A 26,136-nucleotide genomic window follows, 5' to 3' on the forward strand; every position below is an offset into this window, starting at 1 on the left:
ATAAGTGAGTTGAGTACCTGGGCATGTTGGTTTCTGCCATAGGTCCTGGAACCAACCCCCAGGGATACTGATGGACAACTGTAATTTATTGTGACAATTATGGACTAATTTGTTATGTAACTGGTTAAAATGTGTGCAGTAGTGACCCAACCACTTCATGTTACAGATTTTGAAAAGCTGAAGCCCAAAGAGTTGAAGTCATCTCCAGAGTCAGAAATTTAGTTAAATAGAAGGCCTAGATTAAAACACAGATCTGAAAGAAAAAAAAAAAACCACAGATCTGGCTCCTACTCAATTTCTTTGCTCAATATTATTGGTATACTCCTAATTTTATATATCAATACCGGGCTGGTGTCTTTAATTACTTTTCTTATTCATATTTATTTAACTTCTTGACCTCTGTGACTATTTTCATTTTGACAATTAGACTGTAGCAAGAAAGAATGCCACCTTCTAATGATTTACACATATACGAGAAAATTATTTATATGTCTTGCTAAGGTCACGACTTCTTAAATTCAAAATAGAATCACATATGGAATAGAATTACAATCTTCGTGAAGCCAACATAAATTACTTATCCCTTCTGTTGAGTAGAAAATCCAGAGGAAGCTTAAGTCTAAATGACCCAGGATACAAAGATAGTTCTTGTTATGAAGATAGTTTTTTCCCCAATATTTTATGTGTCCTCCTCTATGGCAGTATAAATTAAATTTTTAGAATTTATACCTATATTTATTTAGATATTGTAAAGTGAAGATTGTTCATTTTTACTCACTATTTTTTAATTATGGACTTTCTCTTCATTCTTAATTTTCTTACTGATCTTCTGAAGTATTTGAAATCAGTATCTAGTTATTGCAGAGATTTGGACCAGCTTTTATAGAGGACTTTAAGTCATTAGGACCTTAGTATTTTCACATTAATTTTTAATTTACTTTAGGTAATTATATATTTGTTTAAGTTTAATTGACATAACTAATTTTTAGGTAATTTCTTAGGGGTCTGTTTCTTATTCCTACTTAGCTCTCACTTCTTAATTAAAGCTGTAGTTGACCTTCCTAAGACCAAGTTTTAAATCCTCTATTAGGTTTTTATTTGAATCCTATTATTAAAAGTAATGGCAAAAACTGTAATTAATTATGCACCAATATGATTGTTGGTAATTGTTGTTATCTTCCATATCCAATTCTAACAATTTTGCTTATCCAAGTTCATTACTTGATAATATAATGTTTTAATTTTGCTTAAATACGTTAAAAGATAATTATCTTTCAATTACAGGTTGTTAAACTGAAGCAAATAGAGCATACTTTGAATGAGAAAAGAATATTACAGGCAGTGAATTTTCCTTTCCTTGTTCGACTGGAGTATGCTTTTAAGGTAAATTTTAGTAATATCTAAATATTTTCAACCTGATTTTTTAAATATGAAGCTATAAATAGGAATCTAAACCAGATAAGCCTAGAGAATATAATTAAACAAAACAAATATCTTTAGAGTTTATGTAATTAAATCCTATTGTGCTTATAAACTCAGCTAACATTTCAAAGGTTTTGATTCTCCTTGGAGAAATTGTTCAAGGTGATATGTACAATTCTTCATGAGTTGCTATTATAAAATGAAATATTTCAATTTATCAAAAACCATAAGGATATCTTATTAAACAATTCTTATACTTACACAAATAAATACACCCAACACACCTTCTACTTTTATTTAACCTTTTTTGCCACCACCTCACCATCTTCTACTTAGTGATTTGAGTTCTAGTCTTTTTACTTATACAAAGCAGAGTAATTTTTGTTTCACTATTCAAGTATCTGAAAAATTGTACAAGATTTATTTTTCAGCTCTTTGGAATAATACCGGCATCTCTCTACAATATTGAATTATATGTAACATTTCAATCTTTTTTCCCTTTATTCTTAAGATTAAATGAAGACCTATGTATTTAAGATATTAAAATGTAAATATTCTTAAATTATACATAAAATGTAAATATTCTATTAACTGTTTCAAATTGTTTTTTCACTTTGTTATTTATTTGCATAAATTATAGCACTGTTTCATTGCCTGAGTATTTAATTGTTCGAGAACTAGATGGTCTCTGCAAGAAAAAGAAGAGCAAAAGTCCCAGACTAATTTGTGACAAAAATAACTAGGAGGGGAAAAACTTCAGTGTCTAAAAGCTAGAGCATGTTTCATTGACTATTTATTTCTCAAGGTTATTAATCTGTCAGAAGGATATTAAATTTTTCCTTTTCTAATTCAACATGATGTGATATTAAAATAATTTTTACCTAAGTTTAATAATTTTATTTCCTTTTTATTTTTTCATAGGATAATTCTAATTTATACATGGTTATGGAATACGTCCCTGGGGGTGAAATGTTTTCACATCTAAGAAGAATTGGAAGGTTCAGGTAACTAATGCTTTTGTGTTCTTCAGACCTTACATGCTTTTGTTGTTTAACCAAAATTGTAAGTTAATGCCAATGCCAAAAATTTATTTTGTTTGATTAATATTTTAGCCATATGAAGCGTTAGGTGGAAACAAAGAGGCCACATCATACTCAAGTTTTAAAATTCAAATAAAAGAACTTTGAAGACAATTTAAATGTTATACTATTGGTAGGTTTTGTGAGGGTCCACTATTTGAAGATTTTTCAGAAAATGCAAAAATTAATTGAATTTTAAAATAATATTTATTAAACAAATATTAATAATATAACTCTGGGACAGAGGATTGTGTTAAGGATGAAGATGAACCATAAATATATAGAGAAATAATAGTAATGGTATTATGGTAATAAAATTATTAAAGTTTGTTTTTCATAAATTTAATTCTCCTTAAAGTTCTTGCTAAGTTTAGTTTTTAAAATATATGCATAATTTAAGAGGAGTTTATACCTCATCAGGTTATGACTAATAAAATCTCACAGTTATTAAAATAGTTTATAGAATCTGATAGTTTTACCTGTATGCAATAGTTTATAAGCTTCTACTGTTCATTAATAATCACTAATAGAATAAAGCTAAAGTAAAAAACAGGTACAGCTTCATTCTGTTTCGTATGTTAAGTCAAAATAAAAATGTAGAGACAAATCTCTAAATTCAACATTTTATTGAAGAAGCAAAAATTGCAGTTTGAGGCATATACACAGACCAGGTGGTCTTCAATGTGTCTAGAAAATAAAGAGAAGGTTGGAAGTTTATAAAAAGGAGAAATTTTATGTTTATTTGTTTTGAAACAAAGTTTACTAAGACTAGATAAGTTTTGGGAGCTGGCAAGCTGTGATTGGTGAGCGATGGTGGTAGATCAAACTAGTCTAAGAGTTGCAGTAGGTTGTCTAAGTAGCTGTTAGAGAAAACTGGTTTCAGGTTACAACAGGCAGGTTTAGCAGCTAGGCTTGTAGAAAATTTATTTATTTATTTATTTATTTATTTATTTATTTATTTATTTATTTGAGACTGAGTCTTCCTCTGTTTGCCAGGCTGGAGTGCAGTGGTGCCATTTCAGCTTACTACAACCTCCACCTCCTGGGTTCCAGTGATTTTCCTGCCTCAGCCTCCCAAGTAGCTGACATTAGAGGTGCCTGCCACCACACACGGCTAATTTTTTTATTTTTGGTAGAGACTGGGTTTCACCATGTGGGCCAGGCTGCTCTCGAACTCCTGACCTCAAGTGATGACCCACCCTTCTTGGCCTCCCATAGTGCTGGGATTACTGGTGTAAGCTACCACACTTGGCCTTAATTCTTGGAGCAGGAGGCAGTTGCTGTGTGTCCTGAGTGCTTTATTTCCCTGGCCCCTTGACTCTGATTTAGTTGCTTATGATGAGAATCAGCTTTCATATTTTTCCCTTTCAATCAAGATCTTTCTCTGAAAGCATTGCTGATCAACCATCTTGAAGTTAGGCTTAATTGTTCATTGGTGCCAGGATGGACTTATTCTAGCTGTTTCTGTCCCATATATGAGAGAAGGTATGGGGAAGGGGTCAGTCTCTGTCATGGAAGTAGGTCACATTTAAGTAACCAAGAGGACAGAAGGTAAATTTTTCTCAAAGTAGATGTTTGTCTGGAATCCAGCATTGAGTTCCCTCTTATCGCTTCCATAGTTTTAGCAGTCATCTTTAAGTGTTGGGCTAACATTATTCTTTTGGGACTTTACAAAGATTAGATGGGCACTAAGAACAAAGCTTACAAATGATCGGAAAAAAAATTAACAATATAGTAAAATTTATTTGTGCAGTGCTTTTGAACTAAAGCCCAGGCCTAAGGACAAAAAACTAAACAAATTAAAGGAGCAGGGAAAACTAGTGAGACCTGCTGTTGCCATTGACTAACATTTTATGACTGGGTTGAACTAAAGCAGAGAATGCCTAACTTTGCAAGAGGGACTACCAGTACAATTAAAAGTTGTGTTAAAGATATTGTCAATGTTGTGGACTAGATGAACTGAAAGAATTTCTTAAGTCAGGTTTTGTCAATATAGCAATATAGCAGGTCTCACCAGTACCTACACAGTAACTGATTGTGAATTTTTTATTACAATATTATTTGGTTAAGTGAAAAAGGCCGGCATTAAGAAGGGTAAGAGTTTCATTACAATATGGAGTCTTGTTCCAATGTCTTGAGAAAAGCTATTTACACCATGGACAACATCAACTTTTCTTGGCCTTGTTTACAGTTTATATGTCTCTGACTATGGCTTTGGACAGTTTGATAAACTTTCTGTGTGGCCATACATCAGACATGAGATTTGTTTCTTAAATTTACATAGTTTCAGCTTACAGGGCTTCAGGAACAGAGCGGTTCTCATTTTAGAAATTTTATGGAAGAAAGTTTGATTGGAGGAACCAAGAAGAATTTAGGACCTTGTCTACTCTATAGGTAGATAACAATACTCAAAAACAATGTACAGACTTACAGTCTAATAACAGGTGTATTATAGTTATTCTTTAGAAAAAACTTTTTTCTTTACATTGATTACATAGAAATCTTAGATTTAAAAACTTCTTGAGGCAAGGAAGCCAAACCAAGGCAGTCTTTAGATTTTTTTTTTTATTATTGTATTTTAGGTTTTTGCGTACATGTGAAGAACATGTAAGATTTTTGTTTATGTACACACGTGGCAGTGTGATTTGCTGCCTTCCTCTCCTTCACTTATATCTGGCATTTCTCCCCATGCTATCTCTCCCTAACTCCCCCACCCCCTGCTGTCCCTCCCCTGTTCCCCCCAACAGACCCCAAGGTGTAGTGCTCCCCTCCCTGTGGCCATGTGTTCTCATTGTTCAACACCCGCCTATGAGTGAGAACATGAGGTATTTCATTTTCTGTTCTGTCAGTTTGCTGAGAATGATGTTCTCCAGATTCATCCATGTCCCTACAAAGGACATGAAGTCATCGTTTTTTATGGCTGCATAATATTCCATGGTGTATATGTGCCACATTTTCCCTGTCCAGTCTATTATCGATGGGAATTTGGGTTGGTTCCAGGTCTTTGCTATTGTAAACAGTGCTGCAATAAACATTCATATGCATGTGTTTAATGGGATTACTGGGTCAAATGGAATTTCTATTTCTAGGTCCTTGAGGAATCGCCACACTGTCTTCCACAATGGTTGAACTAATTTACACTCCCACCAACAGTGTAAAAGTGTTCCTATTTCACCACATCCTCTCCAGCATCTGTTGTCTGCAGATTTTTTAATGATCGCCATTCTAACTGCCGTGAGATGGTATCTCAATGTAGTTTTGATTTGCATTTCTCTAATGATCAGTGATGATGAGCAACTTTTCATATGTTTGTTGGCCTCATGTATGTCTTCTTTTGTAAAGTGTCTGTTCATATCCTTTGCCTACTTTTGAATGGGCTTGTTTGTTTTTTTCCTGTAAATCTGTTTGAGTTCTTTGTAAATTCTGGATATCAGCCCTTTGTCAAATGGGTAAACTGCAAAACTTTTTTCCCATTCTGTTGGTTGCCGATTCACTCTAATGACTGTTTCTTTTACCGTGCAGAAGCCGTGGAGTTTGATTAGGTCCCATTTGTCTGTTTTGGCTTATATTGCCAATGTTTTTAGTGTTTTGGTCATGAAGTCCTTGCCTACTCCTATGTCCTGAATGGTTTTGCCTAGATTGTCTTCTAGGGTTTTTATGGTGTTAGGTATTATGTTTCAGTCTTTAATCCATCTGGAGTTAATTTTAGTGTAAGGTGTCAGGAAGGGGTCCAGTTTCTGCTTTCTGCACATAGCTAGCCAGTTTTCCCAACACCATTTATTAAACAGGGAATACTTTCCCCATTGCTTGTTTTTGTCAGGTTTATCAAAGATTGTATGGTTGTAGATATGTTGTGTTGTCTCCGATGCCTCGTTCTGTTCCATTGGTCTATATCTCTGTTTTGGTACCAGTACCATGCTGTTTTGATTACTGTAGCCTTGTAGTTTAGTTTGAAGTCTGGTAGTGTGATGCCTCCAGCTGTGTTCTTTTTATTTAGAATTGACTTGGCTATGCAGGCTCTCTTTTGGTTCCATATGAAGTTTAAGGTAGTTTTTTCCAGTTCTGTGAACAAGGTCATTGGTAGCTTGATGGGGATAGCGTTGAATCTGTAAATTACTTTGGGCAGTATGGCCATTTTCACGATATTGATTCTTCCTAACCATGAACATAGAATGTTTCTCCATCTGTTTGTGTCCTTTCTTATTTCATTGAGCAGTGGTTTGTAGTTCTCCTTGAAGAGGTCCTTTACATTCCTTGTTAGTTGTACTCCTAGGTATTTTATTCTCTTTGTAGCAATTGCGAATGGCAGTTCGTTCTTGATTTGGCTCTCTTTGAGTCTGTTATTGCTGTATAGGAATGCTTGTGATTTTTGCACATTGATTTTGTATCCTGAGACTTTGCTGAAGTTGCTTATCAGTTTCAGGAGATTTGGGGCTGAGACGATGGGGTCTTTTAGATATACTATCATGTCATCTGCAAATAGGGACAATTTGGCTTCCTCCTTTCCTATTTGAATACCCTTTATTTCTTTTTCTTGCCTGATTGCTCTGGCTAGAACTTCCAGTACTATATTGAATAGGAGTGGTGAGAGAGGGCATCCTTGTCTAGTGCCATATTTCAAAGGGAATGCTTCCAGTTTTTGCCCATTCAGTATGATATTGGCTGTTGGTTTGTCGTAAACAGCTTTTATTACTTTGAGATACATTCCGTCAATACCGAGTTTATTGAGGGTTTTTAGCATAAAGGGCTGTTGAATTTTGTCAAAGGCATTTTCTGCATCAATTGAGATAATCATGTGGTTTTTGTTTTTGGTTCTGTTTATGTGGTGAATTACGTTTATAGACTTGCATATGTTGAACCAGCCTTGCATCCCTCGGATGAATCCTACTTGATCATGGTGGATAAGCTTTTTGATGTGCTTTTGCAATCAGCTTGCCAGTATTTTATTGAGGATTTTTGCGTGTATGTTCATCATGGATATTGGCCCGAAGTTTTCTTTTCTTGTTGAGTCTCTGCCAGGTTTTCGTATCGGAATGATGTTGGTCTCATAAAATGATTTGGGAAGGATTCCCTCTTTTTTGGATATTTGGAATCGTTTCAGGAGGTATGGTAACTGTTCCTCTTTGTGTGTCTGGTAGAATTTGGCTGTGAACCCATCTGGACCTGGGCTTTTTTTGTGTGGTAGGCTCTTAATTGCTGCCTCGACTTCAGGTCTTGTTATTGGTCTATTCATGGTTTTGACTTCTTCCTGGTTTAGGCTTGGGAGGACGCAAGTGTTCAGGAATTTATCCATTTCTTCCAGGTTTACTAGTTTATGTGCATAGAGTTGTTTGTAATATTCTCTGATGATGGTTTGAATTTCTATGGCTGTGGTGAGTTCCCCTTTATCATTTTTTATTGCATCTATTTGGTTATTCTCTCTCTTTTAAATCAATCTGGCTAGTGGTCTGTCTATTTTGTTGATCTTTTCGAAAAACCAGCTCCTGGATTTATTGATTTTTTGAAGGGTTTTTCGTGTCTCTATCTCCTTCAGTTCTGCTCTGATCTTAGTTATTTCTTGTCTTCTGCTAGGTTTTGAGTTTTTCTGATCTTGCTCCTCTAGCTCTTTCAATTTTGACAATAGGGTGTCAATTTTGGATCTCTCCACTCTTCTCATGTGGGCACTTATTGCTATATATTTTCCTCTAGAGACTGATTTAAATGTGTCCCAGAGATTCTGGTATGTTGTGTCTTCGTTCTCGTTGGTTTCAGAGAACTTCTTTATTTCTGCCTTCATTTCATTGTTTATCCAGTCAACAGTCAGGAGCCAGTGGTTCAGTTTCCATGAAGCTATGTGGTTCTGAGTTAGTTTCTGAATTCTGAGTTCTAACTTGATTGCACTGTGGTCTGAGAGACTGTTATAATTTCCATTCTTTTGCATTTGCCGAGGAGTGATTTACTTTCAATTATGTGGTCAATTTTCAAGTAGGTGTGATGTGGTGCTGGGAAGAATGTATATTCTGTGGATTTGGGGTGGAGAGTTCTGTAAATGTCTATCAGGTTTGCTTGTTCCAGGTCTGAGTTCAGGTCCTGGATATCCTTGTTGATTTTCTGTCTGGTTGATCTGTCTAATATTGACAGTGGAGTGTTAAAGCCTCCCATTATTATTGTGTGGTAGTCTAAGTCTCTTTGTAAGTCACTAAGAACTTGCCTTATGTATCTGGGTGCTCCTGTATTGGGTCTGTATATATTTAGGACCATTAGCTCTTCTTGTTGTATCGATCCTTTTCCCGTTATGTAATGTCCTTCTTTGTCTCTTTTGATCTTTGTTGCTTTAAAGTGTATTTTATCAGAGACAAGAATTGCAACTCCTGCTTTTTTTTGCTCTCCATTTGCTTGGTAAATCTTCCTCCATCCCTTTATTTTGAGCCTTTGTGTATCCTTGCATGTGAGATGGGTTTCCTAGATACAGCACACCGATGGGTTTTGGCTTTTTATCCAATTTGCCAGTCTGTGTCTTTTGATTGGTACATTTAGCCCATTTACATTTAGGGTTAATATTGTTATGTGTGAATTTGATCCTGCCATTTTGATGCTAGCTGGCTGTTTTGCCCATTAGTTGATGCAGATTCTTCATTTTGTTGATGCTCTTTACCATTTGGTATGTTTTTGGAGTGGCTAGTACTGGTTGTTCCTTTCTATGTGTAGTGCCTCTTTCAGGAGCTCTTGTAAAGCAGGCCTGGTGGTGACAAAAATCTCTGAATACTTGCTTGTTCGCAAAGGATTTTATTTTTCCTTCACTTATGAAGCTCAATTTGGCTGGATATGAAATTCTGGGTTGAAAGTTCTTTTCTTTAAGAATGTCAAATATTGGCTGCCACTCTCTTCTGGCTTGTAGGGCTTCTGCCGAGAGATCTGCTGTGAGTCTGATGGGCTTCCCTTTGTGGGTGACCCGACCTTTCTCTCTTGCTGCCCTTAGCATTTTCTCCTTCATTTCAACCCTGGTGAATCTGATGATTATGTGTCTTGGGGTTGCTCTTCTTGAGGAATATCTTTGTGGTGTTCTCTGTATTTCCTGGACTTGAATATTGGCCTGCCTTGCTAGGTTGGGGAAGTTTAACTGGATAATATCCTGAAGAGTATTTTCCAGCTTGGATTCATTCTCTTCATCACATTCAGGTACACCTGTCAAACGTAGATTAGGTCTCTTCACATAGTCCCACATTTCTTGGAGACTTTGTTCATTCCTTTTTGTGCTTTTTTCTCTAATCTTGCCTTCTCGTTTTATTTCATTGAGTTGATCTTCGACCTCTGATATCCTTTCTTCTGCTTGGTCAATTCGGCTTTTGAAACTTGTGCATGCTTTGCGAAGTTCTCGTGTTGTGTTTTTCAGCTCCATCAATTCATTCATATTCCTCTCTAATTTGTCCATTCTTGTTATCATTTTCTCAAATCTTTTTTCAAGGTTCTAAGTTTCTTTGCATTGAGTTAGAACATATTCTTTTAGCTCACAGATGTTTCTCATTACCAACCTTCTGAATTCTGATTCTGTCATTTCATCACACACATTCTCCATCCAGCTTTGTTCCCTTGCTGGTGAGGAGTTGTGATCCCTTGTAGGAGAAGAGGTGTTCTGGTTTCAGGTGTTTTCCTCCGTTTTGCGCTGGTTTCTTCCCATCTTTGTGGATTCATCCACCTGTCGTCTGTGTAGTTGCTGATTTTCAGATTGGGTCTCTGAGTGGACGTCCAGGTTGTTGATGATGAAGTTATTTCTGTTTCTTAGTTTTCCTTCTAACAGTCTGGCCCCTCTGCTTTAGGACTGCTGAGGTCCACTCCAGGCCCTGCTTGCCTGGGGATCACCTGCAGAAGCTGCAGAACAGTAAGGGTTGCTACCAGTTTCTTCTTCTCCTATCTTTGTCCCAGAATGATGCCTGCCAAGTGTCAGTCTGATTAGTGTTTTGTGAGGTGACTCTTTGGATATACGGGGGTCAGGGAGCTGCTTGAGGAGACAGTTTGTTCTTTATCGGAGCTCAAGTGTTAAGCTCTGTGCTCTGTTGTTCTTTCAGAGCTGCTAGGCAGGTATGTTAAAGTCTGTTGCAGCAGAACTCATAAAAAGCCTTTTTTTCCCGGGGAGTTAGGGATTTATTCATGAGTGTCTGTTGTGCTGCTGCCTTTTTTTTTTTTCAGGGCTGCCCTGCCAAGCAAGGAGGCAGCCTAGTCACTGTCTGCCTGCAGAGGCTTTGCTGAGCTCTGCCCTGCTGCCATTGAGCTTTTCTGTTTATATGGGTGTGGTTAGAACTGCCTTGGAAATGTTGGCCCACCTCTGTAATGGCAGACTCTCTCTGTTATGGCAGGTTGCCTCGGCCACGGCAGGCTGCCTCAGCAATGGGCGACTACCTCCATAGAGGTCGAGTGCCTCGATAATGGCGGATGCCCCTCCCCCACCAAGCTGCACCATCCTGGATTCAGCAGTGCTTGTCGTGAAACTCTCAACCCCAAGCGTTTCCAATTGCTGTTTTTTTTGTTTGTTTTTGTGAGGGTGGGACCCGCCGAGCCTGATCACCTGGCTCCCTGCCTCAGAGCCGTTTTTTTTTGTGTTGAACGGTTGACTCTCTCCTAGGTGTTCCAGTCACCTGCTGAAAGGGTGCTGGAATCTGTGTGATTTCCCATGCGGTGACCCACTGCACCGGCTGAAACAATGGCACTGCCCAGGAATCTCCTGGCCAGGTTAAGGCAACCAGACCAGTGTATTTTGTACAGAGAGCCGCCACTTCGTGGTGCTGGCAAAAGAGCCACGATGGCAACCCGTAGGACTCCTCTGCCTAGGAATCTCCTGGTCTGTGGGCAATAAAGATCTGTCTGGAAATGTGGCATCCACTCACCCTCTGCACTTTCACTGGGAGCTGCAATCCTGAGTTGCTCCTAAAAGGGCCATCTTGGATCTTCTCTCGATACACTTTTTAAAAAACAAAAATTTTTAACTCCAGGCCTTTTGCAGTGGCAATTGCAGGATTGCACCTCTCAGTCTTTAGATTTTATTTACAGTCCTAAGGTTCCTGGTCCTGCTAGGAAGTAACAGTTTTTATTTACTCATTGTAATGCTGAGATACCCTTGAGTTAGGCATTTTATGCACTTTTTAAATACAACAGGTCAGTAAGAACCTTGGTAATATAATCAGTGTTTTCAATTGTATTCTGCTGTAAACAGAGAGCAGATTTTTACTGGACTTATGCAAATCATCATATTCACATAAAAGTACTTACAACTAATTTTTGAATAATGAGAAAAAAAGGAAATGCTTTTATCTTTTTTTAACAAATATATACTTTGTCAAACTGCTACAAATTATAAATAGCTTGAGATAATTTTTTTAAATCAAAATCAAAATATTTAAGTAAAGAACTAGTGATGTTTTAAATGAAAGTTATGAAAACATTATTTTTATATGTAAGTAAAAATTTTATGTAAGTTAATTTTTTAATTTTTGTTTTGCTTCATCTTGATTAGTATTTTCATATACTCATCATTTTTTATTAGTGTTCTGGAAATTTTTATTTAGTCAATTAATCTTAAAGTTATTAGAAACCTGTATTTAAGAGTACTTATTGGGGTCTTTTCCACACATCTGATTATAAATGATTCTGGGAATTCAAAATAATAACTCTGGATGACAAAAATATAGAATAGCCATAGGTAAAATCTGATGAAAGTTTGCAATGAACAAATAAACTTATTTCTATTATATCTAGTATTTTAAGACAATAACCAGAATTATGAATAACATTAATTTATATGAATTTATATAATTTTTTAAACATTCAGATGTACAACATAGCCATAAATGCAACTAAAACATCTAATATCACATCATTTATACAATGTCTTTTATATAATTTACCAAATAAATCTGATTATTTAATATATCTACAAGATGAGACCTGTGTCTTTGGATGTTTTTCAAGGTCCACTTGTGGAAAATCCCAAAGCTAATTCTAGATCAAGAATACTTAAGTTAAGATTTGATTTTTGTGGAGTTTGTTAAAGATTTTAACAGACTCAAAACACTTGGTCAAAACAGAATAACAGGTCACTGTCAAATAATAGTCATTTAAATGAAAAACCTGATGAAGACAACATAGGATGTTATCTTGAGAAAATATAAAGTCAAGTTTTTTAGACAAATTACCAAAATGGTACAGAAAAATTTTCTGCAGTATGTTCATTTTTTCTTATTTCTTTTTCTCATTCATAGCTTTCCATTAAAAAAATTACCAATCACCTGAAAGTTGATTGAGTAATTTAATCAGATACAGGATGAATGTGTGCAGGGTATGAGTGTACACTGTTAATATCAAATGTTTACCTAAATAAGAACTTAAAGTTAGATACATGAATATTCTGTCAATAACTCAGAAGATATAGATGTTTATTAAATCAATAAGATTTAATTAATCTTATATATCAAATAATTGCATAAACAAAGATCATTTTGTTTTAATATGAGTTTATAGCTTCATGATTTTAAGAAATTTATCAGAGGTAAACATGGAACTCTCTGGCCAGGAAATCCAGACAAAAATCTATGTTGACAATTTTGAAAACATTTCTGATTTTGTTTTATTAATAATTATTTAGTTTGTATAGTTAAGTCTTGTTGAACTGGACCCTTTACCTTTATGTAACGCCCTTCTTTGTCTTTCCTGATCATTTAAGGTCTTTTTTATTATATGTAAGAGTAGTGACTCCTGTTCTTTTTTGTTTTCCATTTCCATGGTAGTTCTTTCTTCATCCCTTATTTTGAGCTTATGAGTGTCTTTACAGGTGATGTGTGTCTCTTGAAAAAGCAGACAGTTGGGACTTTTCTTTTCATCCAGCTTTCCTCTCTTTGCCTTTTAAGTGGGTCATTTAGGCCATTTACATTCAGGGTCTGTAGTGATATGTGAGATTTTGATCCTGTCATTATGTCACCAGCTGACTGCTTTGTATACTTGATTTTGTAATTGCTTTATATTGTCTGTGGGCTATGATCTTAAGTGTGTTTTTATGGTACCAGCTATTGATCTTTCATTTCTATGTTTAGGACTCCCTTAAGGACCACTTGTAAGGCTGATCTGGTGGTAATGAATTCTCTTAGTGTTCCCTTGTCTGAGAAAAGTTTTACTTCTCCTTCACTTATGAAGCTTGATTTGGTGGGATATTAAATTCTTGGTTGGAATTTCTTTTCTTAGAGGATGCTGACAATAAGCCCCAGTCTCTTCTGGATTATAAGGTTTAAGCTGAAAGGTCCACTGCTGATGGACCTGATGGAGTTCCCTTTGTAAGTGACCTGACATTTCTCTGCAGCTGCCTTCAAGTTAAGTGGAATATATACACCATGGAATAGCACACATCCATAAAAAAGTGGGAGCTAAACATGGAGTGTACATGGACATTAAGATGGAAACAGTAGACACTGGGAACTACTAGAGAGGAGGGAGAAAAACATGGGCTGAAAAATTACCCAGTGGGTGTTATACACACTACCTGGGTGATGGGAACATTCATACCCCAAACCTCAGGATCATGCAATATGCCCGTGTAACAAACGTGCACATGTACCCTGTGAATCGAAAACAAAAATTTTTAAAAATAAATCATTTTAAAACCAATTAATTTATCAAGGATGTACTTAAGTCATGTGAACTAAAATATTTTATATTAGTATGCATTTATCCAAATAGAATTCCTTAAGGGATTTCTATACAACTATATCAGATTTTATTATATAGATACAACATACAACATAATATATGTGCATATGTATAAAAACATCTAAACACCTATACAAATATATAAATAAAAATCTTACAGCTCTTTTTTAGAACTCATGAGATAGTAAAACAATAAACCTGCCAGTTTATAAAAAGAGAATTAGATCCAAATTGTTGTTTTTCTAACAAAATGGGATAAGGCTAAACTTATTAAGCTTTTTTTAAATGGGTAATATTATGAAGTCTGTGAACTAAATCATAGGTAGAGTGCTTTGAGCCAGTTAGTAATATACTGGATTAGACAAAGAATTATTAACTGAAAATGTAAATGAATTATGTAAGGAGACTCAAATAATAGGAGTTATTCTAACAAAGTCTGCACAATATTTTCTTGTCTCAATTCTTTGTCCCTGAAGATAAGATTGTTGCCATTTCTTTTAGTATAGAGACAGTGTCCTTTACATTGGAATTTTATCTTAAAAACAAAACAACATGAAAATAAAAATGATTTTCTTTTATATCTGATGATTTTCAAGTGTTTTACTTAAATAGTATGCCAAAATAGGAAAAGAGAGTTTAGTCTCGGTTAGGATAAAGAAGAGGAATTGTAAAAGTGGAGGGAAAAGCTTCAGAGAGGATATTGTCTCAGCTAGTTTTGAGACAGTGTTTTGTAGCAAGGCAATCTCTAAGTCCTGAAATTTTTGTTAGCCTTAAGATATCAGTTGAGATATGAGTCTTATTTAGAGTATATGATTTTATGACCATGGTCTTTTAGTTTTGTTGTAAGAACAACAGACTGTTTGAATTATTGCTATACTGTTTGAATACTTTACCAGCTGGAGTCCCAGAAAATATCCTGGCATGCCTTTAAACTTTGAGATCCTATTTTTAACTAAATGTATTTAGGTGATTCAGTTTAATGCCAAATACACAAAAGCCAATTAAACATAAGTGATGAATACACAAGGCCAAATAAACACAAGAGCCAACAGAAAATAAAGTATGTCCTTACCAGAAAGAATAATAAGTTTCCAAATGAAAGGGAAAGTACCCTCAACTAAACATCAAAACTGAGGTCTAAACCTTGTATCTGAAGTTAACAGGGGGAAAATAACCCTCCCCAACAGAAGATCGGTCAGCCAGGAGGCAAAAGACCCCACTCAAACAGGAGGGGGAATGAGAAAGACCCTTTCCCAACCAAATCCCAAATGAAAGAGAACTCAACCAAAATCAGGAGTTTAGTCCAAAAGAGCCTCATCAAATGGAAAACAGGTGATCCCCCCACCTCAGAAGCAGTGGGACTGAAAGGACCCCAATGTGGGTACTTAATGCTCTAGTTCCCAGGGCCAGAGATTCTCTCTGAAGTAATTCAGCTTTAGGATCCCACTTCTGACACCAAGTAAATCAAACTCAAAAAGTTTTGGGGAGCTGGCAAGCTGTGACTGCTGAGTGTTGGTGGTTAGTCAAACTAGTCTTAGAGTCACAGCAGGTTGTTTCAGTAGGTATTAGATAAAACTGACTTTGGGTTACAGCAGGAAGCTTTAGCAGCTAGGTGTGTGGAAAATTTAATTCTTGGAGCAGGTACCATGTGCTCTGAGTGCTATATTGCCCTGGCCTTTCAATTCTGATTTAATTGGGTATGACAAAAATGACTCAATTTGTATAATCAACTTTCACAATTAAATATTGGCATAATTAAAACACAAGTATGAGCTGAAACATGACTGATGATGGTAATTTGATTCATAAAATGGTGATGGCAGACTCGGAATATCACAAGATGATATCAAGTAATGACCAAACATTAGTCATTTTAATTACCTGAGGCCTAAGCCAAGATTCATTTATTGACAATATATACAGGGCAACTAATATAATTAATAGTATCAGGCACTGTGCAAAGTAAAATAGCTTCTACTTACCTTTGAGAATTTTCTTTCCCCTCCTGTTATCCTCTCTATCCTACTGCCCCTTTTTCAAGCTGAATCCTCATATTGCCCTATGATTATTTAAAGTTTTCACTAAAGTACCACACCTGAACCTGTTCTCAAAAAAGTTTTTGTTAATTTTCTGTAATTGGTAACTTCTTTTCTTTGTAACTCCCCACAGTCTTAGTACTCTTTGATATTGACTCTTTAATACTTGACTTGGTACTAAACAACAAGCTGATTGAAGGAATTCACACTGAGACACTTGTCTTTTCTCATCTTTCACAAATACTACATATACCCTTGAATGATTGATAATGTCCATCTTAGAAGTTTTGAGGCAATAGGAATATAAGTTATTGTTTTGCATGGCTTTAATCAGAATCAAAGGAATCATTATAATTCTCTACTTAAAGCTTTCTAGACTTAAAACTACCACAGCATTAGCTCTTACTGTTGTCTTCCTACATTTGATTAAACATCAAATATAAATATCCAATAACAGCTTGCACTTGGAATATTTACTTTCACCTTTCAAGAATTTGATTATAGACTGAGCACATAGGCTCATGTAAGCCTGTAATCACAGCACTTTGGGAGGCTCAGGTGGGTGGATCACTTGAACTCAGGAGTTTAAAACCAGCCTGAGCAACATGGAAAACCTCCGCCCTCCCACTACAAAAAAATACAAAACAATAGCTGGGCATGGTGGTGTGCAACTGTAGTCCCAGCTACTCGGTAGACCGAGGTGGGAAGACTGCATGACCCCAGGAGTTTGAGGCTTCAGTGATCATGCTACAGCACTCCAGCCCTGCAACAGAACAAGAAAAAAAAAAAGAATTTTATTATAGATGTATGTAATATATGTATTCCTCGAATTAAACACCAGGATTTGGAAATTAATATTTTATAAGTAAAAAGTAATAATACTAATGACATGTTTACAGATGCATAAAGGACATAAGAGGGGACCTCCCAAGTCGAATGTTTCCCAGTTTAAGCATAAATGTTGCAATGAACAGAATGATTATTTTAATCTCTACTTACAATGTTCTCCTCATTCCTTGTCATTTGGAATACAATGTAGATTGATAGTGTTGGGATGAAGCTGAAACTGGCAAGGGTATTATAAAATTTTGCTCCCCAAAAGCATTTTTCTTTACATACTCATTCATTCGATAAATATTTACTGAGTGTTAGGGAAATGTAGTGACAAGCAAAAAGGACAGCACATATGATCTTTTTATTTTTTTGGAATTTGTATTTCTTGTGCTACCAGATTAAATTCATACCAACCATCTTGAGGGAAATCCTATTCATAGTAAAGGCTGTTCATTGAGGACACAAATCTGAAAGTAATTACAATTTATCAGGCAGTTTACTAGAATTCAATTAATACATTAGACGATATATTAGAAACTCAAATTAGAAAATTGGTACATCCTTTTGGATTTTTCGGATTATGACATCAAAATTATACTGATCTATCAATCTAATATATACATAAAGGAACTGTACATATTTACACTAACAGAGATTATACCTATGTCTGTGTATCTATGTAAACATGCAAAGTAGAAGATTTGGAAATTCTCATGCCAGAATTATATCTGTGGTCTCTGAATGGGATTAGAAGTATTCATTATTCTTCAACAACATCTTATGATATTTTTCCCTTATGAGCATATGTCATTTTTGTAACAGGAACTGTTACAACATGAATAAAATGACATTAATCTGCAGATAAATTCAGCTAAAGAGCTTCTATGTAGGGAAATTCTATAACACTTGAAATTTGTGAGAAAAGTAGATGGAGCCTGTTAACAATAGCGGTGGCGCTGATAGACAATCCAGTTGTCACATTTGCTTTCAAATCATTCTCAAGATATGACATAATTAGAAAGACATCAATGTATTCAAATATAGACAATAATGATTTATAAGAAGATAATATTTTGTTTATATTTTTCCTCAATGTATGCTTCCCTATAAATTTGTCAGAGCTTTATTTGAACACAATATAGAGATTTTCAAAATCTTTGGAAACTAGCAAGATTCTTAATATACATTTTTTTAAAAATACATTTTGTTCCCAAAGTATCTCTACTTCATGTTAATTTTTATCTATAATCTATTAATTAGAATGTATTAACTCATTTTTACAGAAAAGCTATGTTTTTGTTTCTTTGCAGTGAACCCCATGCACGGTTCTATGCAGCTCAGATAGTACTAACATTCGAGTACCTCCATTCACTAGACCTCATCTACAGAGATCTAAAACCTGAAAATCTCTTAATTGACCATCAAGGCTATATCCAGGTATGACTTGAACACATTATGTATAGTGTATTTGAGGAAATACTAGGGAAGACATTGTATGTATGTAACCCCAACTTGGATCTTTTTTATGAAGGAGACATTTACTTATTCCTAATAGTTTAAGTAGAGCTCAGAGTTGCACTGCTGTGACAGAAAAGCAAAAATCCTATTATGAAAGGAACCTGTTTATATCTCCTTTAATCTATAGTTGTGAACTTAGTATAGGCTCTTGCATAAGGAGATATTAATAGGTAATTCCATGTATGATTTCTTCAATCCTAATAAACCTATGAGGTGGAAATACCATTGTTATCTTCATTTTAAGATTAACAAAACTGGCTGGGCACAGTGGCTCACGCCCTGTAATCCCAGCATTTTGGGAGGCCAAGACAGGTGGATTACCTGAGATCAGGGGTTCTAGACCAGCCCGACCAATATGATGAAACCCTGTCTCTACTAAAAATACAAAATTAGCTGGACATGGTGGTGCATGCCTGTAATCTCAGCTACTCAGGGGGCTGAGGCAGGAGGATCACTTGAACCCGGGAGGCGGAGGTTGCAATGAGCCAAGATCACACCATTGCACTCCAGCCTGAGCAACAAGAGTAAAACTCCATCTCAAAAAGAAAAAAAAAAAACAAAACTAAGCATAGCAAGGTCATTTAGCTTGTAAATGGTAGAGTCAAAATTTGAACCTAGGCAGTCTGATCCCAGAGTCCATGTGCTTTACGACTGCAGTATAACTGCCAAAGGATCCCCGACTACCAATACTGAACTGGTAGCAACGTTTTCTTTCTACTTCTACTGTTAACAAAGTGGGAACATTTCTTTTTACACAGTTATTGATAGATTATCCCATTGACATTTTGACACTTCTGATGGTGCAATTAATGGCAAAGGGCACATTGGGGTAAGGCAACTTTTATTTAGCATTGTTTCATTTTTATTAATGCTATTTATTTTTACCTTTTTTTCACTTTTTTATTTCTTGGGTCTAGGATCTTATGACAATGACTGAAAAGTGTTTTGTTGTTCATTTGTTCCTTTTCTTTGAGTTGAGGAAGAATTTCCAACTTGGGTTGTTTAAACCTTCATTCACTAAATATTTATGAATGAATCTCAATTACATGGACTTAATTTATTTTTCCATTTCTTTCATGGTTTCAATTTGAATTTTAAACTTTCAATTTAGGCTCAATAAATATATTTATTGTGAGGCAATACATTTTTACTAGTATTTTCTTTTCTTTTATAGGTCACAGACTTTGGATTTGCCAAAAGAGTTAAAGGCAGAACTTGGACATTATGTGGAACTCCAGAGTATTTGGCTCCAGAAATAATTCTCAGCAAGGTATATTCATAATATCAATATATAAGAAGTAGAAATATGAGGCATGCATTCCTATGAACTTATGTAAAAAATATTTGTTGATCTAATTTTACATTTTTAATTTGATCTGTTATGAATTTAAATCTATTTGTGCATGATTACTAAAGAATAATTTTTTAGCATCTACTGCTAATCCTATAACCTCTGTCAATTTTAACTCTGCGTCTTTGAGAAATAATATGAATAAATATGACTTCTAGATCCATGTTTTGCAACCAAAACATAGTCTTTTCTTAATTATTTCTAGTAACGGGAGGGTAGAGAAGACTTGCTCTGGATTATACCAAGAGGTAAATCTAGAGACGATATGTACTAGTGGTCCATTCTTCAGTTTCAAATTTACCATATAAATAAAAGGAATGTATGAGAACTCTTTTTAAATCTTAAATAGGACTATTAACAGCCATTAATAGTTTTAGTCTTACTGAAGGCAGCTCTACTTTTCTAAATAGTGAAATATGGTGAGAGAAACTGTACCTATATCTAAAAGAATGGTTTAACTTTTCCTCTGCCATCTCTTGGTGGAGAAATCTAGAAAGGAGAAACTAACAATAACCAGGCACAAATAGAGAGGAAAAGGAAAGGGATAAAACACATGCTTCAGTGGTTCCCAAATGAAATCAGTGAAATATGGCTAATCTATAGAAGTGTTAAAATAAAAGATTTCTTTCAACTTTTCTCTCATCATCTTTCATGATTCAAATAATGTATAACTTTTTGATCTTTTATAGTCCAAATGTCATTGTAGTTAACACATTTCTTCTTTAAATACAGTTAACAAATAATGTGACATTAAAATGAGCACTAAAACTTTTATAAATGTGTATAAATTGTAAAAATAATGCTCATTTTACAAATTTAGAAAATACAGAAAAACACAAAAGAAACAACCAAAAAAAAACTATACGTAATCCCACCAACCTAGAGGCAGCCTTTTTAAAACTATTTATTTATATGTGTGTATATAATATATATATATATATATATATATACATACATACATACATATATATACACACACATCCACACACACATATATAATATATCATATGATAATATATATGACTCTGTATATATATATATATATATATATATATATATATAAGCTTATATTTTAGGTTCAGGGATACATGTGAAGCTTTGTTAGGTAGGTAAACTCATGTTATGGGGCTTTGTTATACAGATTATTTCATCACTCAGGAATTAAGGCCAGTACCATAGTTATCTTTGCTTATCCTCTTTCTCCTCCCTACCTCCACCCTCAAATAGAACCCAGTGTCTGTTATTTCCTTCTTCGTGTTCATAAATTCTCATCATTTAGCTCCCACTTATAAGTGAAAACACGTGGTATTTGGTTTTCTGTTCTTGCTTTAGTTTGCTGTGGATGATAGCCTCCAGCTCCATCCATATTCCTGCAAAAGACATGATCTTATTCCTTTTTATAGCTGCATAGTATTCCATAGTGTGTATGTACCGTATTTTCTTGATCTAGTCTACAATTGATGAACATGTAGGTTGATTCCATGTCTTTGCTATTGTAAATAGTGCCACAATGAATAAACAAGTACATTTGTCTTTATAATGGAACGATTTATAATCCTCCGGATATATGCCCAGTAGTGGGATTGCTGAGTCAAATGGTAGTTCTGCTTTTAGTTCATTGAGGAATCTCCATACTGCTTTCCACAATGGTTGAACTAATTTACACTTCTACCAACAGTGTATATTTGTTCACTTTTCTCTGCAGCTTTGCCAGCATTTGTTATTTTTTGACTTTTTAATAATAGCCATTCTGACTAGTATGGAATGGTATCTTATTGTGGCTTTGACTTGCATTTCTCTAATGATCAGTGATATTGAGCATTTTTTCATATCCTTTTTGGCCACATGTATGTCTTCTTTCAGAAAGTATCAGTTAATGTCCTTTGCTCACCTTTTCATGGGGTTGTTTTGGGGTTGTTTGTCTTTTGTAAAATTAGTTTAAGTTCCTTATGGATGCTGGATATTAGACCTTTGGCAGATGCCTAGTTAGCAAATATTGTCTTCCATTCTGTAGGTTGTCTGTTTACTGTTGATAGTATTTTTTGCTGTGCATAAGTTCTTCAGTTTAATTAGATCTCACTTGACAGTGTTTGCTTTTGTTGGAATTGCTTTTGGTGCCTTTGTCATGAAATCTGTATCTCTTCCTGTGTTCAGGATGGCACTCCTGTGTTCAAGATAGCCTAGGTTGTCTTCAAAGGTTTTTATACTTTGGGGTTTTGAATTTAAGTCTTTAACCCTTCTTGAGTTGATTTTGTATATTGTATGAGGAAGGGGTCCAGCTTCAGTCTTCTGCATATGGCTAGCCAGTTATCCCAGAACTATTTATTAAGTAGGGAATCTTTTTCCCATTGCTTGTTTTTGTCAGCCTTGTCAAAGATCAGGTGGTCATAGGTGTGTGGCCTTATTTCTGGATTGTCATAGTTGAAATCATAGTAAATGTATATAGTGTTATCTCTGACTTTTTTTACTTTCATAATAACAAGCATGGAAACATCATTCTAATGGCTTGTTTACAAATGTACCATGAAGTATTTAGTCACTCTTATATTGTTGAGTATTCAGGTTTTATTTTTGTGTTTTGTTTTTTATTATTACAAATAACTGTCTTTATGCATAAAGCTTTTTCTGTATTTTACATTATTTCCTTAGCATACATTCCCAGAAGTAGAATTAATGGGTCAAGGAGTAGGAACATTTTTAAGGCTTTTAAACATATTGCCAAATTGCTTTCCAAAATTATTATGCCATTCTATACTTCTACTATTAGTGTCTTAGAGTACCTGTTTCATAACACCATCACTGGGTGTACTTGTTTTTAAAATATTTACTGATTTAATAGGCAATAAATTGTAACTTATTGTTTTCATTCTCAAGTTTTTTATTTCTTTGTGTTTTTGTTTTTGTTTTGTGATGGAGTCTTGCTCTGTGACCAGACTGGAGTGCAGTGGCGTAATGTCAGCTCACTGCAACCACCGCCTCTCAGGTTCAAGCGATTCTCCTGCCTCAGCCTCCTGAGTAGCTAGGACTACAAGCACGTGCCACCATACCTAGCTAATTTTTGTATTTTAATAGAGACAGGGTTTCACTATGGTGGCCAGGTTGGTCTTGATCTCTTCACCTCATGATCTGCCCACCTTGGCCTCCCAAAGTGCTAGGATTACAGGTGTGAGCCACTATGCCTGGATGATTAATTTTTAAATGATTAATAGCCATTTGGTATTTCTTTGTCTGTAAATTATTAGTTAATCTCCTTTGCCAATTTATCTATTTTAATTTAACATATTTCTTGTTGACATGTTCTGATTTCTATACCGTGGGTATTAACCTGTGTCTGACATATTTACTATAAACATTATCACACAATTTAAACATATAAATTAATAAGTTAAAGAGAGTAATGTCTATTTCTGTTAGAAAACAAAGTGATATTTCTATTATACCACTCCTTCCCTTAGAAAGATATATACAGAATCAGGGAAAAAAAGAGAAAAAGAATATCTCTATAGCATTATAGAATTATGTTTTTGCTAGAATTTTAAAAACTAGTTTGTAAAGCTTAAGTTTTGACAAAAAGGTGGAATGTGGGGAGTCGTGATGATAGAGGGTACTTCTGAGGGCAGAACAATAGATCTGTGTAGAATTCAGTTTATTTCTCTTCATGACCAGGTTGTCGGGTTTTTGTTTTTTTGTTTTTTTTTTTTTATGAGACGGAGTTTCGCTCTTGTTACCCAGGCTGGAGTGCAATGGTGCGATCTCGGCTCACTGCAACCTCCGCCTCCTGGGTTCAGGCAATTCTCCTGCCTCAGCCTCCTGAGTAGCTGGGATTACAGGCACACGCCACCATGCCCAGCTAATTTTTGTATTTTTAGTAGAGACGGGTTTCACCATGTTGACCAGGTTGGTCTCGATCTCTTCACCTCATGATCTGCCCACCTTGGCCTCCCAAAGTGCTGGGATTACAGGTGTGAGCCACCACGCCCGGCCTGTCGGGTTTTTTAAGAAATTTCTTGGGCCAGTTGATACTGATCATAATTGAAAAACTATATTAACATGTTAATATAAACATGTTATTCTTATTTGTTTTGTAAATAGTTCTGGATCTTAATTTTAGTAAGGTTAATATGAAAAAGAACAATTAAACATAACCTTTAATTTTTACATTTGGTTTGCAAAGCCCTTTTTATACACATTATTCCCTTTCATATGATACAGTCCTCACAAAACCCTATGAATTCATTTTTTTTTCCTGCATACGTTTTAGAGATAGGAAGCAAAACAGTAGATAGCAGAAGTAAAGTATACTTAAATATTTACATTAATTGAATTCTACATTAAACTTTTTGTGTTCACAAAATCCTGTGAAACAGATGGGATTGTCCCTAGCCCACTCACCCTCCTAACTCTAAATATTCTGAGTATTTTGAAGCCAACTTCACTATTTACTATGTAGTTCAGTTTCTATTAATTTCTTTGAAAATGTTTGATCTTTCTAGGCATGCTGTGGAAAATCTAATTAGTAAGATTGCGGACCTAGAACAGGCCTTAAGAAGTAATGTGGTCTAATTGCCATCATGTTATTGAGCAAGAACTAAATTATCCCAGTGAAATAAAGAAAATTTCTTTATCTGTAATATTCTTAATCATTTAGGAAGAAAATTTAATAATCTTTCCTAATATCCAATTTCAATATCTGAAAATTCCCTCTTTTGTTTAATTTAAATCTGACCTGATACATTTGGTTCATTTTTTAATTCTATCCTGAATAGCTGCTCAGCAACTGCTTTAAAAAAATTTTATGTGCATCCAGATCATTTTGAAATTGCCTTTGACTTACTCTCTTCTGAGTAACTTAAGTAACAATTGATATTGGTGTTGGTTTATCTCAGGGCTACAATAAGGCAGTGGATTGGTGGGCATTAGGAGTGCTAATCTATGAAATGGCAGCTGGCTATCCTCCATTCTTTGCAGACCAACCAATTCAGATTTATGAAAAGATTGTTTCTGGAAAGGTAAGTAATATTTTTTTATTATTCTCTTATTCATTGTTACTGTACATGAATTTTAAGCTTCATGAATTGAAACCATATTTTGTCATCAGAGTATTATTGAGAAAAATACAGAAAAATCTATAGTTGCTGCTTCTACTAGCATGAAAATTGACTCATTTAAGTCTCTTAAGAAAAAAAAGGACAGTTTTTTCGAGAAATTAGGAAAACAGTAAAGCAATGTCTATTTTTAGTATTTTTATCACAGAGAACAGGACGATAGCCATAATTCTCAATATTCCTTCAAATAAATAAAAAATAGTTTATTATTTCATGTGTCTGTCTTCATAGAGACAAGTTTTAGGGGCTGTTTTATATGCCCTTGCATTTTCAGGAGAGACTTCTAGTTTTAATTGTGTCTAATACTACAAAATTGAAAGTAAAAGTAAATATAAAATGAATAAGCCTTTTTAAGATGGAAATTTATATAATTGATTTTAACAGAATTGTTCATGTAGATTGTGATTATAATTGACATTGGTTTTTAGCAAGCATGGAAATAACAATTTTTCTTGAACATGAGTAGATTTACTATGATATAGTTTTTTACATTTTGTAAATTACTTCATAAATCTTCCATCTTTTGCACTTCTCTCATTTTGCTTTCAAGAGTATTTTGTTTAGGGTCAATTATTTGCTCTTGCCTTAGCTCAGACTTCAGATCTGTTTCTTTAAAAAGACCATGGTCAATTCAATAGAAATGAGCCTGAATCTCCTACCATGCAGCGATGAAGGAATAGGCTTTTAAACATTCCCAGAGGAGAGCTTCTATACATTAATGACAAAATATATGGGAAGGGACATTTTGCTTATTTTCCTTTCTTTCTATTTCTATAAGTGGTACTTTGTCTTCCCCCACCCCCCCCCACCCCCCGCACACACATAGTTCCATCTAGAATATGATCAGGAAATAGAGCATCATTCTTGATATCACATTACCCTGAGATGTTATATAGTTAAAATTTTTTGTTTGTTTTATTTTTTATTTGTTTTGTATTTTGTGACCTTCTTAGGCAGAGATAAACCTAATCAACCTGAAGATTCTGGAAGGAGATAGAGGGAAAGGTTCCATTTCTTTGTATCTCAGCCAGATTCGAATTCTACATTTAGTGTGAAAGCTTACCATTGGCATCTATCAACTTAAAATTTCCAGTGTTAACTATTCACAAGGTACCCTGAAT

The 26,136-nt window shown here is 34.9% G+C and overlaps 1 protein-coding gene across 7 annotated transcripts in view; it reads left to right on the forward strand.

Moving 5' to 3' along the window:
- PRKACB (protein kinase cAMP-activated catalytic subunit beta) overlaps nt 1-26,136 on the forward strand; it is a 162,498-nt gene that overhangs the window by 108,287 nt on the left and 28,075 nt on the right. For all 7 annotated transcript variants that reach the window (XM_035252004.3, XM_009001575.4, XM_002751009.5 and 4 more), the window contains 5 exons: nt 1,285-1,383; nt 2,344-2,426; nt 18,352-18,478; nt 19,734-19,829; nt 24,797-24,919. In XM_035252004.3, coding sequence (XP_035107895.1) covers nt 1,285-1,383; nt 2,344-2,426; nt 18,352-18,478; nt 19,734-19,829; nt 24,797-24,919 — 528 coding nt within the window. The remainder of the gene's footprint in view (nt 1-1,284; nt 1,384-2,343; nt 2,427-18,351; nt 18,479-19,733; nt 19,830-24,796; nt 24,920-26,136) is intronic.

Source organism: Callithrix jacchus, chromosome 7, assembly GCF_049354715.1.
Source record: "Callithrix jacchus isolate 240 chromosome 7, calJac240_pri, whole genome shotgun sequence".
Classification (NCBI taxonomy): Eukaryota; Metazoa; Chordata; class Mammalia; order Primates; family Cebidae; genus Callithrix; species Callithrix jacchus.